This window comes from Chenopodium album, chromosome 11 (assembly GCF_948465745.1).
Source record: "Chenopodium album chromosome 11, dcCheAlbu1.1, whole genome shotgun sequence".
In the NCBI taxonomy this organism is placed as follows: domain Eukaryota; kingdom Viridiplantae; phylum Streptophyta; class Magnoliopsida; order Caryophyllales; family Amaranthaceae; genus Chenopodium; species Chenopodium album.
In genome coordinates this window covers 40082852-40102939 of record NC_137844.1, presented here as the reverse complement: position 1 = coordinate 40102939, position 20088 = coordinate 40082852, and the positions used below count along the sequence as shown (strand labels likewise).

Here is a 20088-nt window from a genome sequence, read left to right as displayed (position 1 = left end):
ATGACTAAATAATATTTTATTTCTTGTCAGGTTTGTAGATGCATTTCAGAATTGTGCAGGCATAGAGCTGGAAGTGGTAGCATGATGCTGAGTGAGTGTAAAGCTCGCACTGACATTCCAAGTTCTGAGGTAGCTTTTGCTATGATGTAAAGATTTTCTTAAATTATATACCTGTACTTATCTATGGTCATGTTTGGTTTTAAATATCAGGAGCTCTTTGGTCGCTTGATTGTACTTTTGCATGATCCCCTGGCAAGGGAACAACAAGCAACTCATATTCTCTCTGTAAGGATTCTAAATGCTCGGCTTCATTTTTGAATTAAGTTTGATTTAAATATGGATAACTATTCAGGTTTCCATTTTTTTTTTTGAGCTGGTGGACAAGTTTTGTTATCATTCAAAAGTGTTAATTGGACTGATGATAATTGTTTTGAGGATGTTAGATTTGAAAAAAAAAAAAAAGTTGGGAAAGTGAATGAATAAATATTCAAAGGAAATTTATCTCATGTAACAGAGGGGAAAAAAATTCACATGTGGGAAAACATCCAAAACTCTAAGAGATAATAAACCTAGTATGTGGGTTAATGTATAAAAAAGCTCAAGGTACACCAGGATAATAGGGATTTTTTTGCACCTTAGCTGCACCTCTTTTGAAGTGAGTCACTCTAAGTAAAAAAAAAATATATAACTGAAAAAAAATTGGGCGCCTGGACCAAAAAGGGCGCATGGACCATCTAGGATTGTCTTTTATACAGTTGTGTAGCTCGAGCAATGCCTCGATTTATTACATCTAATACCATGTTGTAGTGTTTACATATGTTGGAGAGACGGGTTCATCACTTTATATCATGCTCTTTAAACCCTTTTATGGACTTTCATTTTTCCCTTACATCCGCTTTATTATAATTCACTATATTAATGTATGAACTTATGCTGTAGTATGCAGGCATTAATAATAGGTGACATTATCGCTTAGACCAATAACTATAATCTAGCTGATCCCAAGTTTAGACCTTACTATGAGGTTTTTTTTTCTTCTGGCAGTTGTGAGCTTGCTACCACATGAAGGGTTCTGTGTGGCAATAGAATTTCCTTCGAACATTTTTTAATAGATTAGTATTAGTAATATTTTACAATGGAAGATGTAGTTACTGAGTGATGGACCTAATTTGAAGCAAAATCATGGAAACAGAAACCAAAGGAAGCTGTAGTTGTGTACACTTGTGAGTGTGACGGTGTGTATGTCAGTTTGTGCATTTATGCGTGTATGCAACTATGCATGTATGTATTATGAATGTATGCAACTATGCATTTATGAGTGTATGTAGTGTGCACACATACATATATGCATACAGTTGTACAGGGATTATGGTTACATTTTTCATGCAGACACTCAAATAAACACACAGTTTTTCTTGTGGTCTATATTTTCCTTGTCAGGTTTCAGTTGGAATATGGATATAAAAGATCAGCATAGGGTTGCACTTTCTTATTTGATTATTTTTCTATTTATTTTATTTTGAGGTCCAGTTTACACTTCTATCTTGATGCTTACTAAATCACCTTGTAAAAGAAGATAGGAAATCTATAGCTAAAAATTTTCTTTTCATGTATTCTATGGTCAGGTGCTAAATTTCTTGGGCCCTCTCTATCCGAAGAACGTCAGTATGTTTTGGCAAGATGAGGTATGGTTAATTGATAAAAGGAAGTGGTTATTGGGTGCTATGGAGTATTCCCTCTTGTCTATTGTTTATATATATTTACATAATTTTTAAATGTGTCTGTCCCACATTAGTTCGAACACCTCTCATTGCATAGAGTTTTAGGTGATAGTTGTGGTATCAGTTGTTATTTTAATGAAAAAGTTGGTTTGACAGCAGTTAGTTAGGGTATTATTTGTATGGTTATTTTAATGAAAAAGTTCGTGTGATTTGGAATAAGTGGACCTAACAGAAATCGATTTTAATGAAAAAGAAATCAATTGAACTCCTGAGTCAAATTCATGTTGAATCTATTTGCTTTTGTGCTAATGTTATCTTTCTGTAAGTATCAGCTTTTGCTGCTAGTTACTTGTATTTCCAATCTTTGACCATGTTTGTCCTTTTTAGATTCCAAAAATGAAGGCATATGTCAGTGATACAGAAGACTTGAAGCTGGATCCTTCTTGCCAGGAAACCTGGGATGACATGATCGTTAATGTGAGTGAACATTAGCAGCGTCATATATGCTATTATTATTTTCACTGTATGCATAATAATTTATTACTCATGAAAACATGATTTTAATTTACTTTGAGCGAGCTGTGTTGTATTTATCCAACTAATTTTCTGTTAGATCTTGCTATTAAGAGCTCATGAGTGGATCATGATGGGGTCTCCTCTGATGTTTTTTCTTTTGATCTTGAATTAGTGCTTGCTTTTAAAATTTGTTAGCATGACTAAGACCATGATGATGTGTTACTTCTGATATACTGATTCCTTTGATCTTGAAATATCACTTTGCTTGTGCTTCTAGTCATTCTTGGAGCATTTAAAAATGTTTCCTATTGAGACCATAGCGAGGACTTTGTCAGGTCACGTGGCTTATCTTATTTGTGGGCTTACAAGTAGTCTATTATTGCTTTTGTTGATCCCTCACAACTAAATATATCTGTATTTTCTGTCCCTCTCTGCTCAAACTGTACATCGATCCACAAGATAGAAATAGTTTATTTGGTATCTGCCCATTGATATTTATCTCCTCTTTTACTTGGTAGTTTCTTGCAGAATCTCTGGATGTGGGTCAGGATACTGATTGGATAATTGCTCTTGGAGATGTGTTTGCCAAACAGTATGAGCTGTATACACCTGAAGATGAGCATTCTGCACTTCTTCACAGGTACAATATGCATAATCAATTGAACTCATCTCCATCTGCTCAAGTTAATTGAATATCATGTAATTATGACAATTTATTTGTTAGAGACCAGTCATATGGTCGATATGGGTATCTCGCAGTTTTCCAGACACCTGTTTACCTTTTTTTAAAATTTTTGTGAAATCTCAATAAATTGATATTTGAATATAATTTCAACCTACACCTATGACCCTTGATACTCCATTGTTTTGGTTATGTTGCAAATCTGCAACATAAAAACTTATGATAGTCCCAGCTGCAAAAATCTCATTTCGAAGCAATTATCAATTATGTACATTAAATTTTTGGGTTTGGCACAAAATTTTAGAGGGTAGTGCCTCTCTCTCTGAATAAGTTGCTTGGATACGATAGTAACATCTTGCAGGTACTACGCTGCACATCAGTATTTTGATGACATGTATAAAATTGTGGTAAAATTATTAACTTCATACTTTTTATTTTTTAAATTTTTTATTATTCATTCATTGTAGAACAAATTTGTCTAATATGATCTGCAATGTAGATTCTATTACTTTATCTTGTTCTTTTACAAATGATTGATTTTTAACAGTTTGACTTTTTTAAAACTAGAAATATATTCATTAGTGAATAACTATGTCATTAGTAGTAGAAATTAAATTCAAACAAATGCATGTCTAATATAAGTATATAACAAACTTAATCTCCACAAAAATTTGGGTCTACCACTAGCAAAAAATGAGAGGTGTTGCTTAGGAAGTTCCAATAATCCAATGTATACACACATATACACATTTTTTTAAAAAATGAGTACCAATGTATTATAAATTAATGAATGCTTAGGAAGTTCCGTTTTTTTTTTTTTCCTTTTTTCTCAGATGCCTTGGCATGCTGCTTCAGAAAGTTGACGACAAAAGTTATGTTCGTGATAAGATTGACTTGATGTATAGACAGGCTAATATAGCAGTTCCTACCAATAGGCTTGGCTTAGCAAAGGGCATGGGATTGGTATGCCATATAGTTTCCTTTTCAGTGGTTTGCTTATTTTTTTGGCATATCTGCTGTTTTATATCTATAGCTTCTTAATTGAGAATGATCTTCAGGTTGCAGCTTCTCACTTGGATATGGTTTTGGAAAAGCTGAAGGAAATTCTTGATAATGTTGGGCAGAGTGTATTCCAAAGGTTTTGCATCTTTTCGTTTATAGCTAATCTGCCATTCCACATGTCTGTGGACAATTGATCTTTATATGAGGGAGCCACACTAGATTGATGGATTCTTTCAGTCAGTTACAGACTTATAGATATTGAGAGGAGATTCAGCAAGAGACAGGTGTGGGTGAGGTGCTGTAGCATCTCTACTACGTCACCCTCGTAGTTGGACAACCCCTGAAAGTGGTCCACTTTCTTTATGAATGGGAATACGTGTTGCTTTTAGGAATAATTAATATGTATCTGCAGGTAGCTTCTAGTTGTTTTTAAGAAACCCTCTGTTTGAACTTTGAAGAAATATTTTGGAGGGGCAATTATATATAGGATATTTTGAACTGAGGGGAGTGATAGGTTTAGGACACACAAATCTTATGTGTTATTAGTTCGCTATAAGTCCTCATGAAGCCTGCAAATGTCTTGATGCTTTATATGTTGGCCTCTTGGAGCTTGGACAGTGCAGAAAAAATATGTTGGATGTCAATAGCATATCTGTTTCTGAATCCTTATATTGGAGCTTTATAATTAAACTCTGAAGTTTTTTGTAGTGCACTAGTATTCGTCCTAAAGTTTTAGGAGGCTAGAATTATTTTCTTACAGGAAGGGAAACATGTTATGAGGTTTTGCATTTTATGAGACCCCCTTTGGCTTCTATCTCTTCCTTGTAGTTTAATGTAGTTTTATTGTTGCTTGTCATATTTCTTGCAGAAAATTTGTGGTATACTAAAATATGTTTTGATAAATTCAGGTTTCTTTCTTTCTTCACTGATAGAGCTAAAACTGAAGATTCAGATGATATACATGCGGGTTTGGCTTTAATGTATGGATATGCAGCAAGATATGCTCCGTCATCTGTTATTGAAGCACGCATAGATGCTCTTATAGTAAGTTTTTCAAACTAGACTCTGTGTGCAGTTTAAAGTGTATGCCTTGTTTAATATTCATCTATGTAAGCCACTGAACATAGGGTTGAAAGACATGAAGATTACCTCATTCTTTTTGACTTTTATGAACCTGTAATCCATTGGGTTAATGCATTATTATCCTGCATGGACGCAACTCTATTGTATAGCCTTTCAAATGACGCACTACTCTCCTATTCCAACAAAGGGAAATAGATGTTGGCTGTAGTGAAAACCTTCCAAATACGAACACCTTTATATTCTTTTATCCTTTGAAGTTAGAATTGGGTCGTGTGGATTAAGATTTCAACTGATGCAGCATGCACCTAATACAGCAAGAAATTAAGAAGCTATGGACTTTTGCCAAAATTATGCACCATGCCTGACTTTTTTTTTTTATTCACAAGGCTTTTTATTCCTTGCCTCGATCAATATCAAGCAAAACCAACATAATTTGGGTTTATACACAACAAACTTTACAATAGTATCTTTCTTCTCCAAATATAAGTTGAGGTTATCCTCGTTAGTTCTAGCTTTTGATTGAAAAAACTCGAGTCTGAATGAGTAAACTTTTGATTGAAATTGAGAGATTCTAGTGAATAGCCTTGAGAAAGCTTGTAAATTTCAGAATATGTAATTGAGCTTCCTTTTAAATTGATGCCAGTATATTGTGTTGAACTGCTCTGTATCTCTTTTATTGAGTGATGGAAGTTTCTTAACCTTATGTTTTAGATTTTTTTTTTGAAAGAATTTATGTTTTATATTTTAAATGGTGTTTTAAAGATTTTCTGTGATATTATGTAGCATTTATTTATTTAAATTAAGGCCTACAGGATTGGCTCTCCTTATCTACTGTGCTTATGATTTATAAATACTCGCTGAATACAAATTCACTTACATAGTTACATGTGAACAAATGTCAGTATGACTACAGTATTAGTGCAGGAAGATATGTGGCAATTAGGTGTAACTGAGCCCTCCTTGTCTATAGATGATTATAGACATAATGTATAAAAATAAATTAAAAGAGCTTGTTTCATTAACTTCAAGATACTCATATTCATTCATAAACCATTTTTAATTTGCTATGAATTTTCAGGGAACAAATATGCTGTCACGCCTTCTTCATGTGTATCACCCTGTTGCGAAGCAGGCTGTCATTACTGCTATTGATTTGTTAGGTATGCGATGCTATGGTATCTATTTTGTATATTGAGAACAGTGTATACTTTTTAGTATAATTGATTATTAAGTAACCTGTTTGTATTAAATCTGCAAGATAGTGAGGAACCACACTCAGTTTAGTTTAGTACCTTTGGCCTTAAGAATTATTTTTCTCTCACGTTATTAGTTCTCATTACTCTTGTTCATTTGATGTGAATTTCTCTTTTTAAACTTTTTAAATACAATAATACTAAATGTAGTACAGAATAACCTAAATGCAGAAATTAATTAATGATACGAAAATAATAAAAGGACTGAAATACCCTTTTCCAAAATGAAAAAACTTATTTGTCATTTCACCAGGCTTTCATTTATTACATTTTCCCTTTTGCAATTCATTTCATTCACTATTTTTTTCCATTTCATTCACCATTTCAGTTGCCATTTTTTTTTTTTTTTTGCAATTCATTTCATTTCACCATTTCCCTCAAAATTCTTCAATCTAAGCCCTAGAGACGAAGAAGTCGTTCATTGCCGGCTATGTTTTTCGAGGGGTACTATTTACCCCCCGGCTATGATTTCCAGGGGGTACTATTTACCCCCGGAAATCTTATCGAGGGGTACTAGAGACCCTCGGTAATCTTATCCGGGGGTACTAGAATAGTTACCCCGGCAACACAACCGGCACCGTGATACATGCCCTTGAATAAAAAGTTCCGTTTAAGATATCGAGGCTATGTTTTTTGTTTGATTGTTCATCTATAACTTAGATTTTGCAGGAAAAAATTGCAGCACATAATTTACATAGCTCAAAAAAATCGTCGTAATACTTCATTATTGTTCATGAATTTGTAGAGTATTGAATATTAGATAGGATACAAGGTTGAATACGTTAAAATTTTGTTGTAAATTAAACGGTAGGGATGATTATATAGTTAGGAGTGTAAAGGATTTAATTCTTATCCTTTTAAAAAAGGAAAATTTGACTTTTACCATAAAAAAAAATAAAAAAATTGTATTTTACCACCAAAATTTCTAAAACTTTTATTTTACTACAAAAAAAAAAATTTTAAAAATTGTTTTTTACCACCTAACGTCAAGATAACCGTTAAATCTAACGGTTAAAAAAAAATTTCTTCGAATTTCATGCGCAAAACATGTTCTTTACCGTTTTAGGGGGACATATGTTCTATGGGTTTAATTTGAGGTCAAAATTGACAAAAATGATCAGAAATGCCTCGTTTTGCATGTTTCACGCAAATCGAGGTATTTTTAAACACGCAAAATGAGGCATTTCCGATAATTTTTTTTCAATTCTGACCTCAACTTGGATTCACAGGGCCAAATGCCCCCCAAAACCCCTATAGAGCATTTGTTTGACTCGAAAATCGAAATTTTTGTAAAAAAATACATTAGGTTTTTGACGACAGGTGGTAAAAAACAATTTTTAATTTTTTATTTGGTGGTAAAATAAAAGTTTTAGAAGTTTTGGTGGTAAAAAAACAATTTTTTTATTTTTTTTGGTGGTAAAAGTCAAAAAATCCTTTAAAAAAAAGTGTAAAGGATTAAACTAAAACAAGGGCAAAATTGGAATATATATATATATATATATATATATATATATATATATATATATATTTTTTTTTTTTTAAAAAATAACTTATTCTACATTTAGGTAAAATTACCATGGATTTAGTACCCCCCTTTAAATATTATAAATTAATAAAAGAAAATTTGAACAACTTCCTAGTAGTTATCGACTTTTGAAAACAATTACTTAATAATTTTTCTTCTAAAATACCTATTAACATTTGTTTATTTGACTAGCAGTTGGAAAAAGCCAAATAATGCCTGTCATCGTTTACTTTTCTGTTAATTGGTCGTGCTACCATAACTTTGAAGTTTCAATTTGGTAGTGGATATAAATGTTAACAATTTATTTGCATGAATTTTCAAAGATGATGGATTTCAAGTGAGAGTGCTTTTAAACTTTAATGTAGTATGCAGTAGTTATCTGGAGAAGGAAGAATTAAAAATAGGACAGGAGTTTGATAAGGGAAGGGTAGAAATGGGCCCAGTGATGGTAGGTTTTATCTAGATAATTTTATGAGTATGTTGCTTTTATAAATACATGAAAATTGATAGATTCTATCAATAAGATCTAATTTTGAAGTTGTTTTCAAATTATTATTAGACAACTAATAGGTAGCTGTTCAGAAATTTTCTTTGCTTAAAATAAACCTAGATAACTATGTTATTGTCTAATAAGTCATTTCTTCTATGGCTTTGTTACAATATAGTGCCAGATTATTGAAATAACCTTGTGATATTTAAATCAGGGAAATAGGGTTACCACTTAAAGTTTACTAGGAGAACGGCAGTTTCAAAGAATCAGTGTAATTTTAGATTTTTAGGATGGTTATCAACTTAAGAGGGTGACTTTAACTGTTGTATTTTTTTTCTTTTTATTGATGCTGTATATTTGCAGTTGTTGCTATATGATCCACTCAGTCTCTTAAATAGATGGGCAATCCACTCAACCTCTGGTTCACTCTTTGCTGTATTGGTACTTCACACAGATTACGATTCCCCAATTTTTTTTTTTCACTCCTTTTTGTCTTATTTTACTTCATATCTTCTGCATGTTCAGATGATTATCCTGTAAAAAACAAAGTTCCAAGAAGCTACATAATCTTCTTTTCATAAGTCATTGTTATACCTCGTTTGACACCTAAAAGCCTTTTTGTCACATTTTTATAAGCTGTTGTTTTTCCCTTTATCTAAGGCTGTTTATTTATATTGGAAATGAAGCTACTTATAGAGTAGTTAATGCAACAACTAGGACTCTTCATTTCTCTTCACATACCCATGTCGGAAACTTGACACTCGGACATGGATATGACACTTGGACACTTCAATTTTAGTTCAAAATCATGGAATTTTTTCACATAATGGCCGAGTCGGACGCTGGGACACGTACTTGTGTCGAACATGGGCACCTGAGTCCAAGTAACATACAAGTTCCCATAAGGAAAAATCACTTGTTAAAAATTGATATCTAAGCAAAAACAACTGTAAAACTATTGTTATGACTTATGACAAATTTTTAAAAATAAATAAACACGGACTAGATACCATGACCCACAAAGAGACCAATTATTTTAGCTATATGAATCTCAAAAACAAGCTACAGTAACTTAGGTTCCCCAAGCTGTTCCATGTATCAGATCAAACCTTGTTATCAGTAACACTGTATTGGACAAATCTCCTGAAATATGTATTATGCATTGGTGCTTGTAGGTATTGCGATTTCTTTATGGTATGAATTCAATAGTTCTATTTGTTTGCATGGGCAATCTCATTTTGTATTCTTTGCAGGTAAAGCTGTCATTCAGGCCGGAGAAAGTGGTGCACCATTCCCGCTTAAAAGAAGGGATCAGTTGCTTGACTATATATTGACTTTGATGGGCCATGACAATGAAGATGAATTTATTGGTACCAGTGTTGAGATTCTGCGAACTCAGGTCAGAGCATCTACTTCTAGTTTCACACTTGCTGAATAGTTTTTCTGATGTCCCTTTTCTTATCAGTTTTCTCCTGTCCTTTTTCTTATTAATTTGTATTTTGATTAATCTCAATATAGGCTCTTGCTTTAAGTGCTTGTACTACACTGGTTTCAGTGGAGCCAAAGTTAACCATGGAAACTAGAAACCATGTTTTGAAGGTACTGATTACATGCATTTTGAGTCATGATTTTCACTCTTACTCTCCTGATAAAACAAAATTCCAAACTTTGCCAGGCCGTCCTGGGATATTTTGCTTTACCAAGTGAGCCGTCAAATGTTGTCAATCCCCTCATAGACAACCTCATCACTCTTTTGTGTGCTATATTACTCACAAGGTATTATTATATATATATATATATATATATATATGTCATTTTAGTCCATCGTTGCTCATAATCTGTGTGCAGAATGTGTTATCTTTAATCTCAGTTTTTTGGCATTCCTGAATTATTTTGAGCACCAACATCATGTAATTAAGTGTATGAAACTTGCCGGGTCTGAGCCTTGCAAAATGATTTGTTAAAATATTCAATGCAACATGCAGATGGGCTTGACCGCTTGAACACACTTACGCTCTGAAATATTGGTATGAAAAATGGTTATTTTTTGGTAATCATTTTACTTTTTGGAAGCTAAGAAGCTGACAGCTGACTTATAAGGTAGCCTGTCTCTGTTTTTTCAGGATCTCAATCCCTAACTCTTATATCTAACTGCTGTCTTATATTGCTTTCTCGTTTCCACTGAAGTCCTGCCTGTATTGGTGTATATCAACTATTTGTGTTCCGTATCTCGTTCTGTTGTCTCCATTGCTTAAATCTCTCATTTTTTGATTCTCCATAAAGTGCTAGATATGATCTGGTTTTATCCCTTTCTTTCTTCTGACTTTCCTGTCACCCAACATCACCTTGTCATTTCCCACCACGCTGTTTCCTATTTATGGATATTGGCTGGTAGTCTTCAATTTGCAGGCTTGTTGTCAAACCTATAAAGAGGTGATAGATGTCATTCAAACTAATATGGAAGAGATTGTTCAAACAAGTATCTGAATTTTATATCCAAGAGTCTCAATTTCTTTTGAATACAATCCCAAATTTCAAAAATATAGATTACGAATGTGATTGGGATATTTTAATTCTTGTTTCTTCCTTGACTGAATTTTGAAAAGTTTCTATTACTCCATTCTCATTTTACTGTCTGCTATTATTTCAGCATTGTAGCATGATAGACATGATAATGTAGGCAATTTTTGACAATTGATAGATTTTTTTTTTGAGAAAAAATACTGCTTCATTTTTTTTTTCTTTTTTGTTATTATTATTTTGAAAAGTTTGAATGATTATATTCGAAAGTCATGAAGAAATAGGAAAGAAGTTACATGAAACTGGGACAAATTGGAATTTAAAAAAATTTAATTCTGCTACCTTGAAGGAAAAAAAATGAGGAGTTTACGATACATAGAAATAGAGAAGTGTTTCAAGTTTGTAACTGGCTGTAGACTGTAATCTATGAGGATTAAAAGCTTTGAAGGGGTGTATGTCATAGAAACAATACAGCATGTTGTTTGTGGCACGGAGGATCGATGGGAATAAGGGATGTGGGTCAGAAATTGGGAGGTCGAAGCTGGTGAGCTATTATTGGGAAGGAACACAATCCCTATTCCAGTGGCTGGTAGTAGAGCTTAATTACATTTCATGTTTTACGTGGAATAAGTGATGCAATAACACAATTGTCTTTATATTGTATTGTTTAATGATTCTTGAGTTTAAATGTACTGATCGCTCTGTATTTTTGATGATGAATTTTTTACAAATTTATAATATTGAAAATTTGGACTGAGTGTTCTTATTTTGTTTGTTGTATCTTCATTTGAAGACTTATATTTACTGTTATTTTCTTTTGCTGCTATAATTTACCGTTGATCAGTGGGGAAGATGGAAGAAGTAGGGCTGAGCAGCTTTTGCATATTTTGAGACAAATTGATCCGTATATTTCCTCTGCTGCTGATCATCAAAGAACGAGGGGCTGCCAAGCTGTACATGAGATGCTTGTTAAGTTTCGTATGCTGTGTACTAGTGGGTTTTGTCCACTAGGCTGCCATGGGCCATGTATACACAGCAAGCATATTGATCGTAACACACTTGGGAATTTTCCAAACTTTCCAAGTAATTTTCTCAACTGTACCATTTACTAAATTTTGTTAGGCTATTTCTCTGATTTTCCCCCTCTTTGAGATCTTACTACTGTAAGAAAGCATTATTTAAAATTTTGCATAGCCACCCCTAAATTATAAGAAGTTAATAAGTAATTATCCACCCTCTACTCCTCAAATCCTATTTAGTCTTTTTATAGCCACCCTTTAACATTTTCTGCTATGTTATGGTTCAAATTCCTATTTAAATTAATAACCTGAACCCAAAAACCAAGTATACTATTAATTAAGCTACTAATCTAGTAATATTTACAACCAAAATGTGTACTGTCAAAAAAATAACTAAAATGTGTAACAGTGTAACAATAAATTTAGTGGTAAAGTTGGATTATTTAATTACAGATTTAACAAATAAAATCAACTATAGTTGTTAAATTGTGGCTATGAGAAGATGAAGTATGACTGTGGCAAGTGATTAAATATTCGTTAAAAAATCCTCTATGTTACCGTACTTTATAGAATAATTGGTTTAATTGTATTCATTGACAATAATGCCTGTGCTTTGGATTTTTTATCAGCTGCTTTTGTACTTCCTAGTCGTGAGGCCTTATGTCTTGGAGATAGGGTCATGTTGTACCTTCCACGATGTGCAGATACTAATGCTGAAGTCAGAAAATTTTCATCGCAGGTTGTAAGCATCTTGCTGAATCATTCTTTATGTCACATCTATATTTGTTCTGAAGGTGAAGCTCATATTCACTTGGTTGTTGGCTTTCGTATCCTGAACAGATTATTGATCTCTTCTTCAGCATAGCCCTTTTACTTCCAAGGCCTACAAATTCCAACTTAAATGGAAATGTGGAAATGTTTTATGGTGCCTTGTCTTCTTTGGAGGATGTTATAGCAATGTTGAAAAGTGTGAGTTTTTTTCAATTTGCATCTATTTATCTTAATATTGACACTTCTATGAATCATGATCCTTTATATAATCTCAAATCATTCAACAGGATGCTTCTATTGATCCCTCTGAAGTTTTCAACAGGGTTGTTTCGTCTATTTGCATATTGTTTACAAAGGATGAGGTAAGTACTTGACTTAATTTAGGAGTTATTTTTTCCTCCTATGTTTTAAAATATGAAATTTCTATGAGCAAGAAGCTAATGGAAAAATGTATGCAAATTATATAGTGCTTTAGTCAAAGAAATAATACAATAGTAACAAAAGAAAAGGAAAAAATTACTTAGTAACTCTCCATATCTCTTGGGCACAGTTTTAGGAGAGAAGTTGTTATGGGGGTATTGTGGACCAATCTATTACTCTATACTAAATTGTAATTTTTTTGGAGGGAATTTTCCCTCCTAAAACTCTACTCTTTTTTTTTTTAATTTTTTATTTTATTTTTTAATACATTATTTTGCCTAGGAAATTCATTTTTTATTTTTTGAAAACTATTATTATAATTAATTGTTTAAAGAGAACTAAAATTAATATATTAGGGTCAGAGAAGTTTTGTTGATCAAAATTGAATAAAAAAAAAGAAATTAGTGGATGATAAACCTCACCCAAATAAGAAATGGGCCTTTTACTTATGCACAAGATTTTTGTACAATCGGGCTTTTATTTTGAGACGGAGAATGTATCGTTCTTGCATAATTAAGAAGCACTTATCTGGCCAACTACCCTTACTTTCTTAAATAGATATTATGGTCAAGGATCAAGAAACTTTCTTTAGTGAACCATTTATGCTTTCACCTGTTCATCTTAGATTCTCTTTGAAATCAGTACTCGTATTTCTGGGGCCAAGGAGATATATTCTATCCTAGTAAAGAGAAAATTGTTCTATTTTTGGCTGTTCAAGAAGTTAGCATGTACCCATTCATGTGGTACAATTAATTGTTGAGTGTTGTGAGTTGATCCTTATACTGCATCTGAATGATTTACTGATAACTGATCTGGAGCAATTTGCTAATTACTGTAGTATATTCTCTGATGGTTGTATTTGTATTAAGATGATGGGTTACATAACTTGCACTGGTATTTGTCCAATGGAACTTGCAAATAATCTCAACATGTGGTTCTGAAATCTTAATACACTCTCAGCTTGTTGCTGCATTGCATGGTTGCACAACTGCTATATGTGACAAAATCAAGCAATCAGCTGAAGGTTCTATCCAGGCCGTGACTGAATTTGTAATGAAGAGGAAGAGTGAGCTCAATGAATCTGATGTTTCAAGGTTTCATCTTTATTAGAAATTATTAAAATCTATTTATTGTTTCCTTTGAATGGAGATTGAGTTCTCTTTTTCGTTCAATGTATCTCCTACAGGACAACACAATCCCTTCTCTCTGCGGTAGGCCATGTGACTGAAAAATATTTGCGGCAGGAAACTCTTGGCGCTGTATCCGTTTTTACTTGTTTCAAAAAAATTTGCTTAGTCACATAGCTGTGCAAATTATGCGAAGTTATTAGGTATTTTTGTAACTTTTTTTCCTTAATTATGGAAAGATATCTTCTCTTGCAGAAAACACAAGTTCAAAAGTTGTTTTTAATGAAGTCTTAGCTGCAGCTGGAAGGGATATTGTCACAAAAGACATATCTAGATTACGTGGTGGCTGGCCAATGCAAGATGCATTTTGTGTAAGCACTTATGGGTGTTCATTGATTATGTGATGATGTAGTTGTTCTGCTCATCATCTTGATTTAGTATTTCAAATTTTGCTTCTTAAGAGTTCTATCCTTCGACTAAATAAGAACTCATCTTATCTTGAAAAGAAAAGGAAATCGAGTGTTGTTGTTGGTGGTGGTGGTAGTGGTGGTGTTGTTGTTGTTGGTGGTGGTGGTGGTGTTGGTGTTGGTGTTGTTGTTGTTGTTGTTGGTGTTGGAGTTGTTGTTGTTGGTGTTGGTGTTGATGTTGTTGGTGGTGGTGGTGGACTGGTGGTGTTGCTGTTGGTGTTGTTGTTGGTGTTGTTGTAATCAGATGTTGATTTATATACATGTGCTTAAACTGGATTTTGCTAAATAATGAATGGAAAAATGAATTACGTCTCCTAACATTTGTGTATAGATATCTATAATTTCTGTATTTGTGCTTATCATATATTTTTTAATCCATATTAAGAAATCTATGACACAAACACTTCTTGTTCCTAGGTATGATATATGGACTTTTAAATATATTGTGTTCATTAAGTTTTTTTATTCTACATTGAAACTCTCGACAAAGGCGACACTTATTGGTTCTTCAACCCTGTTTGTTTGTTTCCAATACTTTTTAAGCTTGCTCTTTAACAAGTTTTGTTTTTTTTGCTATGTAAAAGTGATGGACCCTAATTTTTAAGGTGAGACAAAGATGTATAAAAAAGTGTAGAATGGCTAAAGGCAAGGGACATACGCATACTTGCTGTCAGTTTGTGGTAAGTGTGGATTGGACGATATGGAGGTATCAGGGATATGGGATTGTGGAGCGCATTTGATATGATAGATAGATGATAGATCTACTTTGGAAATTCCATTGTCGAGGGGACAAGATTCCTAGATCTAATCTATATTTTGAACATTCATCAAAAGTTGAATAAATATGGGTCTACCACTATTAAAAGACACATCTTATTACTTCTAAGAGATGCCTGATCTTTCTCCCACATCTGCCTCTATAGTTTGGTAAAAGGAGAGGGCTTGCACATAGAAGAGTAGGTAGGTTGTGGCCACCAATCACCTGAACTTATGGTGTATGTGTTTTTTTACTCTTTCAGGTTATGTTGAAGTTTGAAGCTGTAAGGAATCTAAGGATGTTATGTTTCTGCAAAGTTCATGCTTAATATATTACTTAACAGAGTTTTTTTTTTATTTTTTTATTTTTATTTATTTATTTATTTATTTATTATTTATTTATTTGTTATTATTTTTTAATCCCAAGTATATTTTGAATAAGAGTAGCAGGGAGCACGGTAACAGAAAACATGTTGATTAACAACAGAAACAGATAGTATATTAGCCCAATTCTGCCTCCACTGAGTAACTCTTAAATTCCCCTGTTGCCTTAAACTCACAATGAAGCTAATGAGTTATTTTTAGCATATTCATTTGTCATGTGAATATCTGTTTCTGTCACTCCATTTTTTTTTTGTCTCTTTAACTTTGCTAAGTGTCTACAAATACTCTATTTCAGGCTTTTTCTCAGCATAGTGTGCTTTCATATTTGTTCTTGGAGCATGTCATATCAGTCCTAAATCACACTCCTATCAATAGACTTTTACCTGAAAAAGGAGATGGCTCAAGTCATGGTGCTAGCCCTTATTGTGAGAATGAGATATTGCAAGCATCTATATTCGCTCTAACAGCCTTCTTCAGGTAAAGTATGGCATAACAAATCAATAAAGAGGCGAACAGTAATATATGATGACAATAACAGCAATGGAGTATATGTGCAGGGGTGGTGGAAAAGTTGGAAAGAAGGCTGTTCAACAGAGTTATGCTACTGTCCTTGCAGCACTTACTCTGCAGCTTGGAAGCTGTCATGGTCTAGCTAGTTCAGGTCAACCTGAACCTTTACGGTAAAGTCCTGCATGACATTTCCTAGTGCTGATGTTGGCTAGGTAGGAAAGTTGTTTACTTGCATCTGTCTCTTCACCGTCAATTTCAGTTGCTCTTTATGATTTTGCAGAGCTCTGTTGATTGCATTTCAAGCATTCTGTGAATGTGTGGGAGATCTTGAAATGGGAAAGGTTTGTCAATGATTAAAATCTTTTTTGGTTGACCGTCTCGATCTTCCTGTAAGAATTTTACAATATTGGCTTTTGGTAGAAGAATAATATTATTGCTATGTATCAGATCTTAGCAAGAGATGGAGAGCAAAGTCAGAATGAGAAGTGGGTGAGTCTTATCGGAGACATAGCAAGTTGTGTATCTATAAAGAGACCAAAGGAGGTAATATGATAAACTAGGAAGTAATTACACCTTCTGTTCTGTATCTTTTCTTCAAAATGGCAGTCGAAGTCTATGTAGCAGCTGTAATATGAAAAATTAAAAGCATCATTTGTTGTTGTTGTTGTTGTTACTGCATTTATTGTGATGAAAGGAGAATAAAGAATTCACAATTTTAATAATTTTGAAATTACTAATGTCATCACTTTGGTACTCCGTAAATGAAAGGAGTGAGTATTGATAAAAGTAATTGAACATGGAATGAAATTGCAAAGGGTGATAAGTATAATGGGTGAGTAATTGTTATTTTTTCCCCTTTTTCCAGACGATCATTAAATTTTAAATTTGTTTCTATAAACACTTTATTTTAATAACAGGACTTGCGAACACATTTTGGGAAAATTCTACTAATGTTTAGGAGAGTTGCTGAGAAATTTCGAAAATTGCGAGTGCAAAGGACTATTTTATGATCCTTTTGGTGCTGACATGCCACTAATTAGTTACCCTTTTAGGATGATTTCATAACTGTAGACTTCTATTTTCTGCTTGACTGCCACAGGTTCCAGCCATTTGTTCAATTCTAAGCATATCCTTAAATGAACACCAAAATTTCCAAAGGGAGGCTGCAGCTGCCTCATTATCTGAATTTGTTCGCTTTAGGTATGACTGGATAATCATCCTTTGCTTTTCATTTATGATAAATAGTGTTATTATAAAGGCATATAGATGTTTTTTTGTCATTCAGATTAATGTAGTGCCAATGTATATCCATGCTCTCTATTTCTATATTTTTAAAGCTCCTGTACATACTGTCGTATTTTAGAGATAAGTGAGCTAGTGAGTTGTGATTGTCTCTGAGACAATATCCCAGAGTGTATAGGTTTCGTGGATTTTACTGGAGAGTGTATAGAAATGATGGATTCTACGGGGTGTATATTTAACTTATGCTGTAGGCAAAATGTACCCATGTCCATCACCAATTTTTGAATTGGTATTGGAAGAAATCAATCTAAAGCAAGTCAAAACTTAGAACTTCGGTAGCTCTGGTAGAGATATTTAATGACGACATTACTAGAATAAGTTGCTGGTGCTTGAAACTATATATGCATGGTGTTACGCTTTGAAAGGAAATCATTCACAATAGAAGGTATTTCAGCATTTGCATGTCATACAACAAGTAGATGTTTGATTTTGAAAGTATGTATGAAGCCAAATTCTATAGGTTACTACCCCTTATTGAGTGGAAGTGTGGCAGTATATGGTCCTGTAAGCTTGTATGAGATACTCAGATCTGACTAAATGACACTATTCACTGCTTCTTCTGACTATGAGGATCAGGTCATAGAAGCCACTTTACATGCAATTTTTGTTGTTCTTTATTATAATATGCTTCTGACATTTGTCATATGACTCTGAACTGTCTGGAGAAATTGAAAGATCACTGGCACTATTTCTTTGGTTTTTGTTTCTGAATTGAGAGTTGTTGACAGATGAAGTAGCAATTTTAATTATTGATATAGCTAAACCCCCTGAACTGATTGAGTTTTCCTAGGGCAAATCTATGCCTGAAATTAGGAAATTTTGTCATGACCAAACCTCAGTGCATGCGATTTTATGAAAGAGATCAATGCGACCTTATGAAAGAGATCATAAGGGGGAAGACCTTTAAGGATCACCAAGCAATTGTGAAAAATTGTTTTTTCAAAGATTTTGTTAGCCTTGTGGATGTTTTGAGTGATTTATGTGAAAATATAGGGAATATCGAACCTCCTTAACCAAGAAATTCATACCGACGCCAAATTAGTTTCCCCTGAGCAAAGTAAAAGATGATGTAGCTTCTAAGATCCACAAATTACATTCGAACCATAGAGCAAAAATTTCCATAAAAGCATTGCACCACAGTAACTTTTTTCCCTAAACCCCCTCCCTGTCCCCAATGGCCAACCTTGTATGAGACTTTCATTCCCCACTAATGCAGTTACTTTTCTTCTAATGTTGTAGTGACGGATATGATTGCTTGTTAGAGCAGATGGTTGAAACCTTATGTCGCCATGTATCTGATGACTCTGCATCTATAAGACGGCTTTGTCTTAGAGGACTCGTTCAGGTATCATAATAATTTTGATTCTTTTTGCTTATTTATATATACATGTATTGTAGAGGAGAAGAATTACTGTCAGACGTCTGCCTTGTAGGACTTGGCAAAACTGACATTGGTCAATTTTCACGCAAATATGATAATCAAACCTTATGATTAAACAACTATCTCAGGGGAAATAAAACCTTGAGATGAAACTTGATCCTCACTGTATACCACCAAAATGGATCTAAAATTCATTTTGTAGTTTCAATTCTATTTACCTACTTTTTATAGCTTCATATTGCATTATTAATTTATTATCATCTGTCAGAGGATGAAAATAAAAATATTTAGGACTATTATGAGTCTCGTGACAATTAAGCCAAATAATACTGATCTATTCTGAAAAAGCACAAAGCCACAAACCTATTCTACATTAACCTGATCTGTAATCGCTCGATTCTGATTCAACTTGTATCCTATCCAGCTTTCAAAATCTTAAACCTAAATCAAACAAACGTGAAATTTTACTTAATGGTGACTTATACTTAATTTCTGGGTGTGTTATTGGCAAATGAGGTTACTCATTCTCTTTTAAGATTCTATTGTTGCATGTGTGGCTGTATGGTCTGATACATTTTATCAGACTTCTACTGTCTAGTCTGTGTATCAGGCAGCATTCTTTGTGCATTTAATAAAATGCTTGAAGCATTGATGCCCCTGTTCCCAGCTTTTGATACTTGTATATGTGTAGTAGGTACTTGTACTTTAATCTATCAGTCTTTCCTCTCACTTCCAAGGGTCATATTGTCTGATTGCAGATGCCTTCTATTCATATTAGCCAATATGCGACCCAAGTGCTTGGCGTGATACTAGCTTTGCTAGAAGATTCTGATGAATTGGTGCAACTTACTGCTGTGTCATGTTTGATCATGGTGATTCCATTAATTCTATTCAATATACTTTTCTTGAGTTTGCATGTAACCTGTCTTTTATTCCCCCTTTTTGATTTTTTCTACTCTAAATTTTTGAAGGTACTTGACTCATCACCTGATGAAGCTGTGGAGCCAGTTCTTATTAATCTTGCTGTACGAGTTCGCAACCTTCAAGTGAGTCCCCGTGTCTTAGTATTTCGATAATGCTGTATCAGACACTCAAATACGTATCCATATCAGATACTCATACCCATGTAACATAGGTCTTAATCAATTTGGTGTCTATT

The 20088-nt window shown here is 33.5% G+C and overlaps 1 protein-coding gene across 1 annotated transcript in view; it reads left to right on the top strand.

Annotated features, from left to right (window-relative positions):
• Positions 1 to 20088, top strand: part of LOC145567569 (protein SHOOT GRAVITROPISM 6-like) — a 43911-nt gene that overhangs the window by 18944 nt on the left and 4879 nt on the right. Inside the window, exons 19-45 of the mRNA XM_081626883.1 lie at positions 31 to 129; positions 211 to 285; positions 1626 to 1685; positions 2109 to 2198; positions 2756 to 2877; positions 3753 to 3882; positions 3978 to 4057; positions 4830 to 4965; positions 6083 to 6164; positions 9526 to 9671; positions 9791 to 9871; positions 9948 to 10048; positions 11637 to 11875; positions 12441 to 12550; positions 12652 to 12780; positions 12870 to 12944; positions 13963 to 14096; positions 14189 to 14261; positions 14369 to 14500; positions 16032 to 16213; positions 16294 to 16416; positions 16527 to 16587; positions 16694 to 16789; positions 17346 to 17446; positions 18788 to 18893; positions 19688 to 19801; positions 19901 to 19975. Coding sequence (XP_081483009.1) covers positions 31 to 129; positions 211 to 285; positions 1626 to 1685; positions 2109 to 2198; positions 2756 to 2877; positions 3753 to 3882; positions 3978 to 4057; positions 4830 to 4965; positions 6083 to 6164; positions 9526 to 9671; positions 9791 to 9871; positions 9948 to 10048; positions 11637 to 11875; positions 12441 to 12550; positions 12652 to 12780; positions 12870 to 12944; positions 13963 to 14096; positions 14189 to 14261; positions 14369 to 14500; positions 16032 to 16213; positions 16294 to 16416; positions 16527 to 16587; positions 16694 to 16789; positions 17346 to 17446; positions 18788 to 18893; positions 19688 to 19801; positions 19901 to 19975 — 2952 coding nt within the window. The remainder of the gene's footprint in view (positions 1 to 30; positions 130 to 210; positions 286 to 1625; positions 1686 to 2108; positions 2199 to 2755; positions 2878 to 3752; positions 3883 to 3977; positions 4058 to 4829; positions 4966 to 6082; positions 6165 to 9525; positions 9672 to 9790; positions 9872 to 9947; positions 10049 to 11636; positions 11876 to 12440; positions 12551 to 12651; positions 12781 to 12869; positions 12945 to 13962; positions 14097 to 14188; positions 14262 to 14368; positions 14501 to 16031; positions 16214 to 16293; positions 16417 to 16526; positions 16588 to 16693; positions 16790 to 17345; positions 17447 to 18787; positions 18894 to 19687; positions 19802 to 19900; positions 19976 to 20088) is intronic.